At 52.3% G+C, this 17,016-nt stretch overlaps 1 protein-coding gene across 1 annotated transcript in view; it reads right to left on the bottom strand.

The window, feature by feature from the left end:
• Positions 1-9,676, bottom strand: part of LOC120609055 (heat shock 70 kDa protein 12A-like) — a 30,375-nt gene extending 20,699 nt beyond the window's left edge. Inside the window, exon 1 of the mRNA XM_039871108.1 lies at positions 9,496-9,676. Within this exon, the coding sequence (XP_039727042.1) occupies positions 9,496-9,538 (43 nt within the window). The 5' untranslated portion in view covers positions 9,539-9,676. The remainder of the gene's footprint in view (positions 1-9,495) is intronic.
• Positions 9,677-17,016: the final 7,340 nt, after the last annotated feature.

The following is a 17,016-nucleotide window of genomic DNA, read 5'->3' as shown; positions in this document are numbered from 1 at the left end:
CTCCATCTGCCCTCGCAGCTTCCCCAAACGCTTAAGAGGGAAAGGGGCACCTATATAGATTTTCAGCTTTTTTCTCGGTTCTTCACCTATTTCTCTTCAGTCATGAGAAGGCATGTCCTGATCCATCAAAACGGATAAACACTGGGAAATTTTGCCAATGAGCCAATGCAACCTCCTTGTATACCAACACCATCCTCACACGTATCAGTCATACAAACGCATGTTGTAGACCAACAAACAAATAATTTTAAGTGTAAGATGATTGGAAGTTGCTTTTAAGATGGTTTGACTACGAGTAACATCTGATTTACAATGAGCGGGTTTCTTGACATTACATACTCACTTAGGAAGTGAGAAAAATCTACCCTCCAAGTTGTTTTAAAACATAACACGATTTTTAAAAGTTTGTACTTTCAACATTTTAGTCAAGCTGACTCTGTGAGATTAAAAACGGCCCTAAATTCTTTGCAGCGCCTCCCACTAAGCAGTGGAGTCTATTTCTCCACCCGTTGTATCTGGGCTGACCTTGGGGCTTGCTTTGACCACAAGAATGTGCAGAAGTGACATTATACGACTTCTCAAGAAGGCCTCAAGAGTCTTTGAGGCTTCCTCTCTCCTCTTCTTGCTGCCCCAAGACCACCACCAAGACCACCACATACAGAAGCCTGTGCTAGCCTCCTTGAGGACAAAGGATCACGTGGAGAAAGAAGGCCAGCCGACAGCCAGCACCAACCCTCAGAGCTTTGAGTGATGAAATCTGGACTGCCCAGTCAGCCCAGCCATCAGATAACTGCAGTCACATAAGCGACCCCAGGCAGGACCAGCAGAAGAATAGAAGAATCATCCAGCGAAGACTTATCGTTTTAAGCCATTACATTTTGGGACGGTTTGTGACATAGCAAAAGCACATAGAATGTGATATTTTGTAGACATTTCACTAATTCTTTAATCATTTAATAGCACCTGGGAGCCAATAAACCTTTTATTCGAGTCTCAATGATTCCATAGGGGCAAAGCCAGCCCTGAAAGTAGCAGTGTCTCTACCCTACAAGACTATATAAAAAAGTCAAGGGCTGACCAACAACCCAAACTCCAGGAAAGCGTCGTGCAGCAGGTTCACGAGGAACCCAAATGATGTAAAACACGGAGGAACAGTTCCCGACAGTCAAACTGTTCCTGGGGAGACCGAAGCCTCTCTAACTAACGTCCCTAAATCTAGGCAAGACCCCCATCTCTCTGGCTGTGGTAGGCTGAATAATAGCCTAACGTCTGGAACCTATGAATGTGTTACCTGACAAGACAGAAGGGCTTTTGCAGGTGTGATTAAATCAAGGCGCTGGAGATGGGGAGATAATTCTGACCACCTGGGTGGGCCTCATAGGAAGTCCTTACGTAAGTCCTTATAGAGGGAGGCAGGAGGAGCAGAGGCAGAGAGAAGTAACAATGGGAGCAGAGGCTGGAGGAATGCATTCTGAGGGTGGAAGAAGGGGCCGTGAGCCAAGGAATGCGGATGGCCTTTCGAAGCTGGAAAATGCGAGGAAACGGCTTCTCCCCCAGAGATCCCAGAAGGAACACAGTTCTGCCAACACCTTGATTTTAGCTCAGGTAGACAAAGCATGGACTTACTTCCAACCTCCAGACTATTATAAGATAATAAATTTGTATTGTTTTATGCCACTGAGTTTATGTTAAGTTTTATGACAGCAATAGGAAACTAATATGCTGGATAATTCCTCCTGCAAGAATGTAACTTAGGACTGTTATTCATCATCATAATAACAGCTAATCATAATAGCTACCATTAATTCAATGCCTACTTTGTGGCCAGCCCTGTTTTAAGTGTTTTTCTTGTATAAACTCATTTAATTCTCACAAAAACCATATGAAGAAGACTATTATGATCAATATTTTACAGATGAGAAAACTCAGCCTTTAAGAAGCAAAGTAACTTGCCAGGGCCATAGAGCAAGTAAATGACACAGCCCAGAGCTGTCAGGTATTTCGGCTCCAGATTCCATGTTTAAGCCCTATGTCTCCCAAATCAAACCAACAACGATAATGGATCGATTACAGACATTGAGCGCCCTGTGTGTACCAGGCTCATGCTTAGATCCGAGTTCATTCGCACGGTACCTCAATGAACAGAATTTTTAATCATCCTTGACTGCAGCAGAAGAAATTGAGGTACAGAAATTAAACACATCTGAACCCAGAAGTGTCCTGAGCCCAAATCCTGGGTTTAATAATCACATACCCTATTGCCTCCCCTCATCCCTCCTGAGTCCCAGATGGCTGAGAAGCAGACAGGGGTAAGTAGCACAACCACATAATTTATCTTCCTGGGGTACTCAGCAAGTGAAAGGAGTCGCTATTAATTTCACTGGGACAAGAGGCATAAAGCAGAATATCCTGGCAAACCAGGACACATGGCCACGCTAAAGATATGGGGACTAAAACCGAGGCCCATATTCTGCATTTAAGGGCTCCCCAGAAGGGGCGCTGTGGAGCAGCTACCAGCCCTACCTGACCTCACAGCTGCTAGGTCACAGTCAAGGCTGGAAGAGAAGGGGTGGTCCTGGCAGAGATCAGAGCAGCATCTGCAAAGCTCCAGATCTGGGCTCTCAGCACAGCAGGCAGAGCCTGTCCGATGGTGGACTGGGAGTCCATCCGAGGGCAGAGGTCAGACAGCCCTGGATAGAGTCCACAGAGACAAAGAGATCTTGAACCCCACAGGTGCCCCAGCCAGGAAACTCAGTAGGTAACTCAGAGCCTTGGCAAAGGGCCATCTGGGAGTCAAATGGGGCCAACAGCCTGAGACACCCGGCTCTGCTCCAAAGTTCTAGGCCTGCGGAATAAGAAGCCGCATGGCCTGAGGCTCAGGCTGAGGTCTGCTCTTTCTTAGCTGCGGATCTCTGGCCAGTCCTTCGCCCCTGTGAGCCTCCTGGATGAAATGCAGCCACTGATAACTGCCCGACCTATATCCACCGGATTCATAATAAGAAATGGTAATAGCAGATAACAGCAAATGGGCTGGGAAGTGTAGTCAGCACTTAGCAGGGGTTAATGGGAGTACATCAAATCCACTCTGAAATGGATACTGTGATTATTCCCACTCTACAGATAAGGAAATTGAGGTGGGAGTGGCGAAGTTACTCGCTCAGAATCTCCTGGCTGGTAAGTGGTAAAGCCAGGATTGAAATCCAAGCTGACTGCGCCTGTAAAACCCCCTGGAACATTCTCCTTCCCCACCTAGCCAACCTAAAGCCACACATTCTACTGCAAAGACCCCCAAAGGAGGACCCCATTCCCCGGTGGGCCAGAGATGACAGCGGTGGTCCATGGACCAGGCTCTAGTTCTCACTCGATTATAAGACTCATTGGCAGGCTTCGCAAATACTATTCTCAGGTAGCATTTTCCTAGAGGGTCTAATCCCAGGAGGTCCGAGAATTATAACTACCACCCTCCAGGGGATTCCTGAAGCTTTTCTCTTCCTTTTAAGTCATTTTGGAACCTGATTTCCATCAAAGAGAAAGTCTAGGTCCGGTGCTCCTGTGTCCTTGACCTCTGCTAAATCTCTAGTCTCCTTCTGTACCAGCGCAGCCCCAGCACAAAGCCTTCCGCAGGCAACAGCATCTGCCTCAAATATATGAACATCATTTGGTTTCTACGCATTTTTACAGTGGTTATCTTCTGTTTGTGCCAAGTGACACAGGTTTTCTATTTATTAAGCTGACATATAAAGACGACTTTAAAATAAATACATTTTTTAAAAAAACAGTAAATCAATTTTAAAATAATCAATAAATCACGGTTTGGGTGATAGGTACATATGGCGAAGGTAGCTGAAGACTGAGAAACAGTTCTCTGAGGACAGGCTGTGCCTAGGAAGGTTTTCTTGATAGCCCTGAGCCCTGTTCTAGCATCACCCCCAGAAGCTTTGTCATCCTGAAGAATGCACTTAATTCCTCTGAGCCTCAGTTTCCCCATGTGTAAAATCACCCACTTCATGGCGTGTTCATGAAGATTACATGAGACGCTACAGGTGAAGCATGTAAGAACCCGCTGCTGACTCAGACAGTCCAGAACCAAAGAGTAAACTGCACCCTGCCCCACCCCCACCCCCTCATGCTAAGGTCTCAAGTCTGAACCGAGATGCGTGGTAACTCACTGATTCTCAAACTTGGCTGTTCACCCAAAGAGGCCCTGATATAATAGCTCTGGGATAAGGTTTGGGCATCAGGACTCTTACACAGCTCTCCAAGAGATTCTAACAGGCAGGCAAGATTGAGGACCACTGTGATAACTAAAACCAGGGGATGTCCAGTGGCCAAAATGTGTAGCTTCCGATGCTACACACTCCAGGACCAGCTGGCAGCTGCTGTCGTTCTTGCTTCCCAACCAGTGAAATCTGCAGAGATGGGGAAAAAGGACTCGAGGAGGGCTGACTTTGTGTTTGCCAGGAAAGAAGAGTTCATCACTCCTCGCGGTCTTGCTTCGGAGTGCAGTACTGAAGGCCTAAAGGCATCAGGACCTGAACATATTCCTCACATAGCCCCAAGTCAGAAAAATCAGAGCAGAATCGCCCTCCTCCTAAAGCCTCCAAAGAAAGCAGACCAGCTGGACCTGCCACCACGCCACACACAGCAAGGGCAATCCTGGTGGGCATCTGGGGGGCAGGGGCAGGAAAGCCATCTCTCCCTTCTTCCTGCCCATCCGTTCTCTCCACTGTTCCCACAACAGACCCAGGCAGGCATCATGCACCCCTTTCACAGACCAGGAAAGGAAAGCTTGGCTGGAGCCGACATGCAGTCTTTGGGCTCCAAAGCCCTTGGCACCTCTACCCCACTGCACCTGGTTCTGTTCATCTCACTGCGAGTCGTGTGCAATTAAAAATAATACAGTGAGGGTTTGCAGAGCCTGCTGCGGTGGCGCAGGGTTCCTTTCTGAGCAGGGCCTGCACTGCTGGGCGGCTCCTTGGCTCGCCCTGCTCTCCTGGCGATGCCCAGCCTGGATGTGCCTTTGGGTGGGAGGTGCTCGCTCCCTGCCACATGCTGCTCATTCATCAAGGCCCCTGGTTCCCTCCTGCCATTCTAATTATGCAGTGTAATAATAAAGAAGCTTTCTCCCTTACCAGAGAGGCCTATTTATGCCATGAGAGAGCATTTCGCCCCCACGAGATTGAGTTGTCACTCAAAGCCTTGTTGGAATCAATCGCATCTCTTTAGGGACTGACTGAGCCACGCCACACCCCGCCTCCTGATTCCTCCCACTCCTGAGCATCAATGCTTCTAGAAGCACCACCCCACTGTGGAGTGAGCAGTATGCAGATGCCATTCCCTCCTTCCCCCGCCTGCCAGCCTGTGTTCCCTCAAGGCATGCTCACTGATATTCCCTCAACACACAGAAGGATACTTATTGAGCACCTATTGTGTGCCCTTACTGAGGGTATAGCAATGAAAGACACACAGTCCCCACCCTTGTTGGGAGATAAGGCATTGAGAGGAAGAGCAGAAGCTTTCAGGCTCCATGGCTGATTCATACACCAAGTCCAGCATTCCTCGGCTGGGTGATTTGATTCTTTGGCTGGGCAAGTTACCAAATTTTTCAAAAGCCTCAACTGCCTCATTGGCAAAATTGGGTAATAATAACACCAACCTCACAGGGTTGCTGGAAGAGTCAATGGGATATACGTATATAAAACTGGAACATCATGCACTCAATGAACACTAATAAGTGACCAATGGTTAGTACCGAAGGCCTTGGGACCACACAGGCGGGATCTTACTCAGATGGACGAGTCCAGGAAGACTCCCTGAGAAATGACACCCAAACTGAGTTTTGAAGGATGAGGAGGAGTTTGCTAGAGAAAGGAAGGATGATTCTGGTAGGGGGAACTGCATGAGGGCCAAAGGAGGTCACAGAGCTCTGGGAAACAGAAGACACTGAGTGCGGAGCATGCGCAAGGAGTATGCAGGGACCACAATGGCCAGGAACCCAGCTGCAGAGGTAAGGACAGAGAAGTGGATCCCATGACCAGAGCCCTAAACCGTGAAACCTAGAGCATCACTTCAACTTTTTCTTGGCTCCTTTGGGAGCCACGACCAGTACCCTCCCTTCCACTTCCATCGGTAGCTTGGTGGCCACGGAGAAGTGGGGAGGCCACACTTTGTTAGTCATGCATTCATTTGTTCCTTCAGTAAAATTCCCTGAGGGCCTACAACATGCTAAGCGTGTGCTAGGAGAAGCTGTACAGCTTGACGGCCTCCTAACTGTCACTCAGCTCCTTTCCAGCTGTGTCACGCTGGCCTGGCAGCTTTCTGCTCCATGACATGGGGGTAACATGGCCCCCCTCAAAGAGCCATTCATTCAGTAACAAACGTGGTCGAGCTAAAAGAGATAATTCAGTATTCTCAGATTTCAGTACAAACTAAGTCTTTAATAAACGTGAATGTTTAAAATGTTTATTTTTATTACGATTAACTACCAGGATGGTAAAAGTCCCTCCAAAATCCAAAGCAATGCCCCCAGAGGCATCCCCAACCTACGCAAAACCCCCTGCCTACTGTTCCTCTCCGTACCCCCCCACCCACCCTGGAGCAAATTACTAAGTTTCCACTGCCCACATCTAGCCTGACTTGGTCATCATGGGAGCTAGCCAAACCTGAACCACCCCATGTCCCACCCCGCACCCCAGTTCATCTCATCCTTCTAGTGCTCTATGTGCCAACCAACTCAGGTCTTAGTAGGGGCAGGACTGAAGAACATCTCAGCCCTTGCTGTTCAAAGCTCCAGAGATTACAGTGGCCCTTCTGATCTTGTAAATTAACTAATTTAAATGTTCTATTAAGGAAATTTGTAAACATATCCAAAGCAAATGGAATAGTAAGGAACTGCCTTGTACCATTCGCCCAGCTTCAACAACTACCAACATTCCACCATTCTTTTTTGACGGGCACCTCCAGCCACTCCCCACTCCACCCTCACTTGATTGGTTGGGGGGAAAAAATTATGGCCGGTCTTTCTGGCACACTTAGCACTCAGGCTCCCACTGCTCACAAGTCCCAACACAGTCTGATGCCTGTGGCACTCAGCCTTTTGTACCAAGAGCATCCTTGAAATGCTCCCAGGAAGAACCACCATTTTTATGATCCTAACAGAATGGTAATCACTACCCACACCCATGGAGGTATATAGGGATGGTGGTGAAGGGCTGAGCCCTGGAATCAGATGGCCAGGTCCGAATCGATACTTCCTAGATGTATGACTTTGGATGGTTCATTGGACCTATGTTTAGATCTATCCAGTAAAAGGGGAATGCTGGTAACAGGTTTGTTATGAGATTTAAAAAGTAAAATGTTGCATGTTCATTTGTCCGGCACAGAATACTCAGTGAGGAAACCTTAGAAATAGATGCATTAGGTGGTGGGTGAACAGGCTCTGCTCCTATGAGACACTATTAATATCTCCCATTTTATAGATGAAAGGATGGGAGCCCAAGGAGAAGCAGCGAGTTGCCAGGGAGAGACTGCTGTGTGTCCCAAGTCCCTGTGCTAGGAATTCCCACAGGCTGCCCTGAACTGCAGATCACTGGGCGTGAAGAAACGCTCTAGGACAGACACAGGTGAGCAGTGGCGGGTGGCCCACCACACCCAGTATGTATATCCTCATCCTGGATGGTGAGCTCGGCCAGCCCTGAGGACAACCAATAAATACTGAGCGCCCCTGTGTGTGTGTGTGTGTGTGTGTATGTATGTGTGTGTGTGTGTGTAAAAGGTGCATGCGCGCGGAAGAGTAAGGGTGCTGAATCCAATTTTTATAGACAAAATGGTGTGTGTGGGGGGGTGCGCATTCTGTTCACTCTTGTGATTTGACAAACCCTATGGTCAATCTGGCATTTGATACAGCCACTCACTCATTATCCCAGCATGAGAAGCAAGAAACTGGTTCGCAAACTTAAAGCTTTAGCAGTTCTTGGCAATTCAGATACCCCCCCCATCCTCCTAATTTTTTTTCCACTTTAAAGGAAAAGGGTGGGAAAATATGAATCAATCTAGTTGCGGAGTGATGTTCAGACAAAGCCAGCCCCAGCCCACTGCCCGTGTTTGACAGCAGGGAAAGAGCAGGGGAGGGGGCAGTTAGGGGCTGTGTGTTTAAGCACCGCCTGGGCTCTCGGCCTGGGCTCTCCAAGGTTCCTCCCAGGGAGAGCCAAGTCAGGATCTCCCCTCCCCCGCCCCGCACCCCCAGCACTGCAGTGCTGTGTGGGGAGGCACCTCCCAGATCCGCAGGGACAATGGGCTGGGGAGGGGGCAGGTGCCTCTGGAGCACAGCAAAGGGCGGGTCCAGCGGCCACTGACAGCAAGACTGTAATCGCACCGCCCATGGTGGCTGTGCTGCCACCTGACTCAGTTTCCCCAGCTTTGGGGTCCCCACAGAGCCGAACGCTCCTTTCCTGGATAAATTTCCCTTATGTCCCGGGCATTTTAATTTCATCCTCGCTAGGCAATTTGTCCTGTTGCTCGGGTGGAAGCCGCCGAGCATGCTCTCCTCCAGCAGCCGCTCCTGCCACGGCCCTGCGGATCAGGGACGAGCGGCGCTTCCAGGCACCCAACTTTCCCCACTTGGGACCCACAATGCTGACTAGCCCGTCCGCTCCTCTGGCGAAGCCATGATTTATAGCCCGAGGCTCCAGGAACTGCCCTTCTTTACCAGGCTCCTGGATCCTCTCGCTCTTTACCCCTCCCACGCCCCGCCTTAGCCCTAACCACGCTCCCCAAAGAAAGCGGCCCTGGAACCTCTGCAACATTCGAGCGCCGGTGCTGTGCACTGGGCGCTGCCTTCCTCCCCACCCGCGCCGGGAAAAAGAGGGAACAGTCGAGCCCTGGACGCTGCGCCCCTCCTCAGCCCAGGGAATCCCTGGGGATGGGCGGGGAAGGAAGCGGGATGCAGTTCGGACAGGAGCTGCAGCCCCCACTCCGGTCGCGTAGGACCGATCTCGGCGGGGTGAGGGAGGGGACAGGTCGAAATCTTCGATTTCCCCCAAGCTCCCACGCCCCGCCTCGCTGAGTCAAGGAATGAGCCCCTGGGGATGCCGGGGCCACCCCACGGGGAGCCCTTTACCGGGTAAGCGCGGGTGTCCCGGCACGGCGCGCAGGGGATGGACACGGGGGTCGGTTCTCGCCGGGACTCGCGCCAGGCCCCGCAGAGGCGCCACCCTGCGGCGGGGACGGACAGGGTACCCGGGAGGGGATTGCGGTCCCCGCCGCAGTGTCCGCACCCCAGCCGGAGCGGAGCACGTGATCAGCGGGCCGCCTCAGGTCCCCTGGACCCCCAACCCCGCCGTGGCGCTGACTCCGGCCCCATCGATTGGATAAAATGGGGTGGAGGCGCCCACTTTCCCGCGGTCCGCGAGGGAGCTGCGGGGCGCCGGGCCGAGCGCGCCTCATCCCTCTCCGGCGCGCCCCGCCTCAGCCGCAGGACCTGCGCTCTGCACTCACCTCGGGGCCCCGTGTCGCTGCCGCCAGCCTCCTTGTCCGCCATCGTCGCACGGCCCCGGCCCGGGAGGGGAGCCTCCGGCGCAGCGCCCGTGCGGGTGCGGGCCCGGGTCCGCGTCCTCGGCGGCGCTCCGGCCGGGTCTAAGCCGCGGGGCCGCTGGAGCCCGACTCTGACGCGGCCGCCGCCGCAGCCCGGGCTCCTCCCCGGGCTCCTCCCCGCGCTCCTCCCGGGCCCGCCCCACGCCCCGCCCCGCGCCCCGCCCCGCGAGCCGGGCGGCCGGAGCGGGCGGGGGAAGGTTGCGGAAGGCAGGGCACTCGTAGGGCCCGGCCCGAGAGCCCCTCGTCCACCCATCCACCTGCCCAGACCCGTCCCTCCGAGGCCAGCCTCCTCCCCTCCGGGACTCACCGCCGAGCGGCTGCGGCGGAGCTGGTGGCCCGGGCTCCGTGGCTCGCCGGCCCGCAGGGTGCAGGCGCGCGCAGAGCGCACGGCTCCGCGAGCCGCGGGGCTCGATTTCGGGGCCCCCTGGCCCGGCTCCGCGCCCGCTCTTTGAAATCGCAGGGGGCTGAATCCCTGTTGCAAGCAGCTCGCGCACACCCCACTCTCCTCAGGAAGCCCTCTCCAGTCTCCACCACTTTATTTCTCTCCCTGCTCCACCCGCTTCAGGATCCCAAAGGTACGGTCAAGGACCCGCACAAAGGCGGAATCCGGCTTGGCTGGGACTCAGGCCGCCGACTCGGGACCTGTGCCCGGGCCGTGCTCCCGGCACCGCCGGGGGCGTTCGCCTCCATGGCAACTCGGGACCCGGGAGGCTGCCTCGCGCCTTCCATATATGGGCTCACGCCCGGGCCCTCATTAAAAGTCTGAGAATGACATTTATAACGCACAGCTTCGACGGTCAATGATTCATCCTCTGTCCTAGGGCTGCGCCACACACACACACACACACACGCACGCACGCATCATCCGCACGCACCACGGGCACCTGTTCGGGCCTGACTAGGTGGCTTCTGGGTCAGCTATGCTGACTCAAGGAAGGCAGTGATAAGAATCTAATGACAAACGTTACTGGGTCCTTCCAGTGTGCCTGACACTATGCTAAAATGCTTAAGAGCCTTATCTCATTTTCTCTGCATAACTAAGAGGTTCGAGAACTTGTCCTCGTTTTGCATATAGGGAAACTGAGGTTTGGGGGAGGGTAAGTGATGATCCCCAGAGCACACACAGCAAGTAAGCCACTAAGCTGGATCCCCATCCAGGTCACCACCAGCCATCCCTCATGCCCTGAGATGGGTCACAGCTCCCAAAGGAGAGGCTTCATTGTCGCGGTTTTGGAGGAGGGGGTGGACAGACTGTAAGGAGAGCCCAGAGACCAGACTCTGCTCAGAAAGTGACTGTAAGGTGATGAGTTGAAAGGATGAGCTTTTCCTCTATCGGCCTGCATTAAAAATCCCAAATATACAGTCTGTGGCTGTGTATGAGACCAACGGCAAGTTACTTAACCTCTCTGAGCCTCAGTATCCTCATCTGTGAAATGGCTACAGCAGGAAAACCTCCATCCTAAGACTGAAGAGGATTAGATGAGACAATGCATGTAACATGCTTCGCCTGGGGCCTAGCATATGGTAAGCAGTCCAAAAAGTCTTAGATTAAGTCAAAGGCACTTTTTTAACAGTGGACAATGGCCAGTTGTGCAAGGCAGTGGGCAGTGGGAGCACATGGCAGGGGACACTCCCATAGTGGAGAACAGTGTTTTCCCAGAGTGCCCTCTCCCTGCTTGCTTAGAAAGACAATACCCCAGCATCTCAGAGGCAGACCTAAGAGATGGCCTAGAGGCCAGGAGCATGTGGCAGCTGAATGTAGGCAGAAAGGTTGAGGCAGCTGTCCAGGTGACAACCTGGGTGAGCAGGCTCAGGATAGAGAGGGGGAAGGGCCAACCCAGACCCTACGGCAACCCTACAGGGCCTGCCCAGTTCTGCTCATACATCCCCACGGAGTGAAGCTGGCCAGGCAGAGGCTGCATGATTTGGAACATGAGAGGGCACGTACAGCCACCAGCACTCTGTACGTTGAGCACCAGTGTCACATGGACACATGCCTGAGCAGTGAGTCCAGAAAGAGCTTTCTAATAAACACAGTTCTGACTGAGTCCCTCTTGTGCTCAAAACCATGCCAGGCTTTCCTCTTCTACGGGAAAGGGCCTCAACTCTAGTGTGACAATAGTGAGCCCCAACCACCCTTCCATAGTTTGTCTCTCAAGAAGACTTCCCCTCACCAGCCATCCTCAGCCATGGTTACAAGCTGCCTCTGTCTCCATGTTTGGCACCCCCTTGTCCTCCCTCCTCTACCTGCCTACATCCAGGAACCCGTCAGGGTCCCAGTCCAAGGCCACCAGCTCAGGAAAACCTAAAAGACCACCGCTACCTACCCCCAGGCTCCCAAGGTATTCTATACACCTACACACCTCTCTTCATTTATCTTCTACTCTACCCTCTCTGTTGCCCAGGCAACTTGGTACTCAGGAGTCCACCTGCGGGGAAGCCCACCTCCACTCCCAGGGGCTGGACCTTCCCCCAGGCTCCAGGCCTCCTGAGAGGCTCCTCAGGGTGCCTCCCAGGCCCTTCCCACTCAACCAAAGCCCATCCTCTCCCGCCCTTCCTCCTGGTTGTGGGATCTCAGTAAAGGCAACACCACCCACTAGTCACCAAGCCGTACACCTGGGCATCAGCTTTCACTCCTCCCCCTACGTCCAAGTTCAGTCAGTATCCAAGTCAAGTGTTGCCCAGTTGACCTCAGAAATCTCCTCTCCGTCCTCACTGCCTCCATCCCATCTGACCCCATCATCTCTCACTGTCTACACCTCTGCCGAAGCCCCTCACCAGTCTCCCAGCTCCTATCCTAGCCCTTCAGTCCATTCTTTATGAATCTGATCTGCCCTCTGCTCACATCTACAGCTCCATCTTGCCCCTGCGACTTCTTTCAGTCCCTCCTACCCACCCTTACCTAAGTGCTGGGATTTCAAACAAACACCCTAAAATGTGTTTGATGTTTAGACCACTCCTTTCCTGGTCCTGCCACCGCCAGCAACCTGAACTCAGCAGGGACCTACCCACTCCAGGAAGCCTTCCCTGCACCCCATTCTGGCCTGGGTGCCCCTCTTCAGTGTCCTTATGGACCCTGTCCCTCCCCATCAGGGTCCTGATCTCTGGCATCAAAACAATGGCCTTGGCAGCTTGTCAGAACCAGCAGGAACCCTGCAGCTCCGCTCTCCTGCTGGCCACAGTGGGAAAGCCTTGGGCGCCATCTGCCCTCTCCACCAACCCCCTGCCGCAGTGACATGAGGGCACGTGAGGAGGATGGGGGATGACATGCAAGCCCCATGCTGTGGGCGGACAGCAGTTTTCATTTTCAGGGAGCGTGAAAGTCAATGCACTCTGTCCTAGGTTTGCCCTTGTGGCTTTAACGATCATCACGATAATTAAGAATCGCCCTGGTGAGCACACACGCAGCCAGTTCTCACCTAATTTTCATGGCGGTCCTTGCCATTTTACAGAAGAAAGGGAAGCACATGGAGCTTGAGGCCCTGCTCTGGCTTTCTCAGGCCATGCGCAAGCTGCAAGGCTGGGATTCAAGGCCACACCCTCTGTCTCTCCACCTCAGGGAAGGGTCCCCGCCCTTGCTTCCTCTATTCTCTTCCCCATCAGCAGCCAAAATGAGATCATGTCATTTGTCTGCTACCAGGCCCTACGTGAATTGGCCTTCCGATGCCTCTTGGCTCTCGCTCCTTCCATTCTCCCATCCGTCAAGCCAAATATACACGTTGCCCATCTGAACTTGCCAAGTCTGGTCCTACCTGGGGGCCTCTGCTTCAGATGGTCAACCGGGACAGCACACATTCCCCAAGAGAATCACGTGGCTCCTTCCCTCACTCACTTCAGGAAATGTCACCTTCCCAGACCATTCTAGCTAAGACTGCTGCCTCATCCCCACTAGGAAGTCAGTCCATGAGGGTAGGTTCTGGATTTTGTTGCTCACCTCCATATCCTAGTCTCTAGAACAGTGCCTGGCACACAGCAGGCATTCAGTAAGTGCTCAGTGGCGGATGGACTGACTCAGTCTATGAAACAGAAACACAACAAGCTTTGCCCAGCTGGGAAAACCAAGCCCACCACAGGGACGTTGCAGTGACTCCTGAAGGCTCCCCAGCCATTTCAGAGTATGCCCAGATTTGTGAGAGGCTGCTCGACACAAGTCCCCTCAAGCCCCTCTCCAAAGGCTTCTCCTCATAGGGCTCCCTGTGGCCTGTGTGTGGGCTGCCGGAATGTCCCCACCCCCACCAGTGCCAATTACGGATCTAAGCTGGACACTTGAACCTGAGAAAGAGGCCCAGTGCAGAGGCGAGTCACCACCTTGCAGTTCTCTCGTGGTCACTCTGGCCACCTGGGCCTGTCTGCAGGTCCAGAAAGAGCTGACGCCTCCCCTGGGAGCCTATTCTCTGCTCGTTTTGCCAGGTAAACCCCTGCCCTCCCTCTGGTCTCAGCTTAGATGTCGCTTCTTCCAGTAAACCATCCAGCCCTCCGTGACAGCATGAGGCCTCTCCCCTGCCCTGTGTGCCTGAGTCCCCACCCACTCCCATCATAGCGCTTATTGCAACGACTCTTATTAACCCATTGTACCGGAGACAAAATCGAGGCCTGGAAAGGTCACCCAGCTAAGAAGCTGCAGAACTGAGACCCAAACTCGGGTCTTTCTGACTTCAGTTTGCCCATCTTGCCCTCTAGCTGCAAGCTCGTCAAGGGTAGGTCAGCCATGGCCACAGTTGTAGCCCCCAGACTCTGACACAGAGCCTGGCACAGACTGTTAAATACCGAAAGAAAACAATCCCTCGGTGTCAGGCCCTCAGTCTGTGGGGTCCTCCTCACCCAGCAGCCCAAAGACACCTCCCTGCCAACAGGCTCGCTTTTGCTCTCCAGCCCCCAAAGTAAGACACATCCTCCCCGCCCCCCACCTCCCCTCCACCTCACTCAGTATCAGTTCATGCCAGTAGAAGCCAGAGCCCAGAGGCCTACCCAGCTGAATACTCTACCAGGCAGCCAGGACACATCGTCACCTGCACCAACTACCGACTGTGAAAAGGGCTGGACACTCCCCAGACAGGTTGGGGAGTGGGGACCAGGGGGAGGTGGCACAGTCCTCCAGCCCCTAGTTCAGATGAAACTGCAGAACATTTGCTGATGGGTCAGCCACGCAGAGTGCTGATCCTGGGGGTCTGTGGGGACCAGGACAACAGCAGAAAGCAGGGGGACAGAGAGCACGGAGTCACATGTGGTCAGCCAGACCAGGGTTCAATTCACACTGAGCCACTCCCTGCCCCGTCAAGTGACCTGGGGGCACACTTCTCTGGGTCTGTTTCTTCACCTGTAAAAGGGGTCCATAATCGTAGGTAGGATAATGATGGGAGATCATATATGCAAAACACTCAGCATAGGGCTAACCTACATACAATGCAGTAAATAGGACTTCTTATCTAATTTGCACATTTGAACCACAAAAATGCCTATTTCTTGTGTATTATTAATTACAGAATGGATCTAGGTAAAATTTTCTTGGCTGGTAAAGAAACACAGAAGATACGGAAGTGAGTGACTTTTTTTAATGTTTATCTTAAATTTTTTTTTTATTTTTAAGTTTGATAAATACTGATACTCATCCAAATCTGAGCTTTTACATAGGAAGCTTCACTCTCAATAAAAGCTACTTGGGACTTCATGATACGCCACTAGAATTTTGTCTCTAAACCGAGTATCATAAAAGTGACTCCTTTGAAACAGGAACAAGACAAATTTACCAGAGGTCGTTGACCTCTGACCTTTACTACATTTTAAAAATCCAGCCTCAGAACCAAATCATGATGTCCAGTTTGTACATCCTTTTCCCCTGGATTTCCACCCCATCTGGTGTGAATCAGCCTCTCCATTAACATTCCAAAACTCACTTCCCATAGACAACATGAGCGGCCACAGGACTCTTCCTGAGGAAAGTTCAAAGGCTGGAGGAAATTACTTCTCCACATATCACAATCATTCTGGCCTGCAATGTAAACCTGAGGAATACCTGTTCAGGTAATGCAGGGTTATCCAAATATTTTTTTTTGGTATGTATTTCAAACAGCAGAGCAAACATCTATAGAGACTCTCTCAGCAGCGTTCCCAGAATTGCCCAAACTCTGCCCTGCAAGCTCCTGGTTCATAATAAGATGGGACATTCCAGAAGCCACATCTCTAGGACAGTGCACAGTGAGAGAAGGCTCAGAGCAGGAAAACAGAAATGACAGCCTAGCCAGGAGGCTTCCACAGGGACTGCAAGGAATTGTAGACTTTTAGAGCCAAAGGGTTTCATGGTCTAGAGAAAAACTACTTTCATCTTTCCAGCCCACAGCCCAGTGCCTGGCTCGCAGCAGGTGCACAATAAATATTTGTTGAAGAAATGAATGAATGGTCAAGTAAATAAATAATGGAGTGGAAACTGGGGCCCAGATAGGCTAAATCTCTTGTTCAAAGTCGCATAATCAATGTCAGAGGTGGGGCCAAACTCCAATCCCCTACCTCCTAGCTCAGCTCAACCTTCAGTGGCTCCCTCTGCAAAAGGCCCGGCAAGAGATGACTCTGCTAACTGTGGTTGACTGGTGATGACCGGGACACTGGAGAAGGCAGGAGCCAAGGCCCTTTCTAGGTCTGTGAAAATGAGTGCAGTGACGACTAGCAACATCTGTCTCCTGTAGGAGTGTGCACAACGGCATCCATGTTATGATGCTTCGGCTTCCAGAATCCCTCTCTCTAACTTTGTAGGATCCTGTGAGGGGCAAAGAGAGCATTCTGCACTGTGCAAAGATGAATCTGAGTGGATCCAGCCACCTGAAGCCTCAAAATGGCAGGAAGAGCCCTTGAAAAATCAAATGGCCCCTTATCGTGGTGCTGCCTGGTTACCAGCACCCCCAGAGCTGTCTAATATGTGTGTCCTAGATAGAGGCAGGCTGGAGTGTCCTCTGGGTCTGCATGGTTTCGTGTTTTCTTCCTGGTGGCAGGTCCATTGTCACAGCATTGCCTGCAGAAGAGATGCGGCACTGGACTGACGGAAAGATCTGTCTTTGGGTCACCAGGTTCCTGAGCTCAGCCCTGGGAGCTTGTCTCTGGGCCTCAGTTTTGAAGTGGGGAGGTGACCTGAGGGGAACTTTAAGTCCTTCCTAAGAGCCCATGAAAAGGTGGCCTTCAGTTCTGGAAGACACAGACCCAGGAAGAGCAACTGGATGAGGCCCTTAATTATGAAATTCCTTTACTCCCTCCAGAGACATTTATCGAGGCTTCAGTATGTACCAGGCACTGTTCTAATCGTGTAAAGAACAAAACAGCCAAAATTTATCCTCTTGGCCAGCAAGATTCTAACTTTATTTGGGGATGGGGAGGAGAGTGCCACAAACCCTTTTGGGAAACGCAGAGCTGTGACATTTCTCCCAGAAACCATGCACA

This window comes from Pteropus medius, unplaced genomic scaffold, assembly GCF_902729225.1.
Source record: "Pteropus medius unplaced genomic scaffold, Ma_sr-lr_union100, whole genome shotgun sequence".
NCBI lineage: Eukaryota > Metazoa > Chordata > Mammalia > Chiroptera > Pteropodidae > Pteropus > Pteropus medius.
Note: the sequence above shows the minus strand (reverse complement) of the source record. Positions and strands in the feature narration are given on the sequence as shown.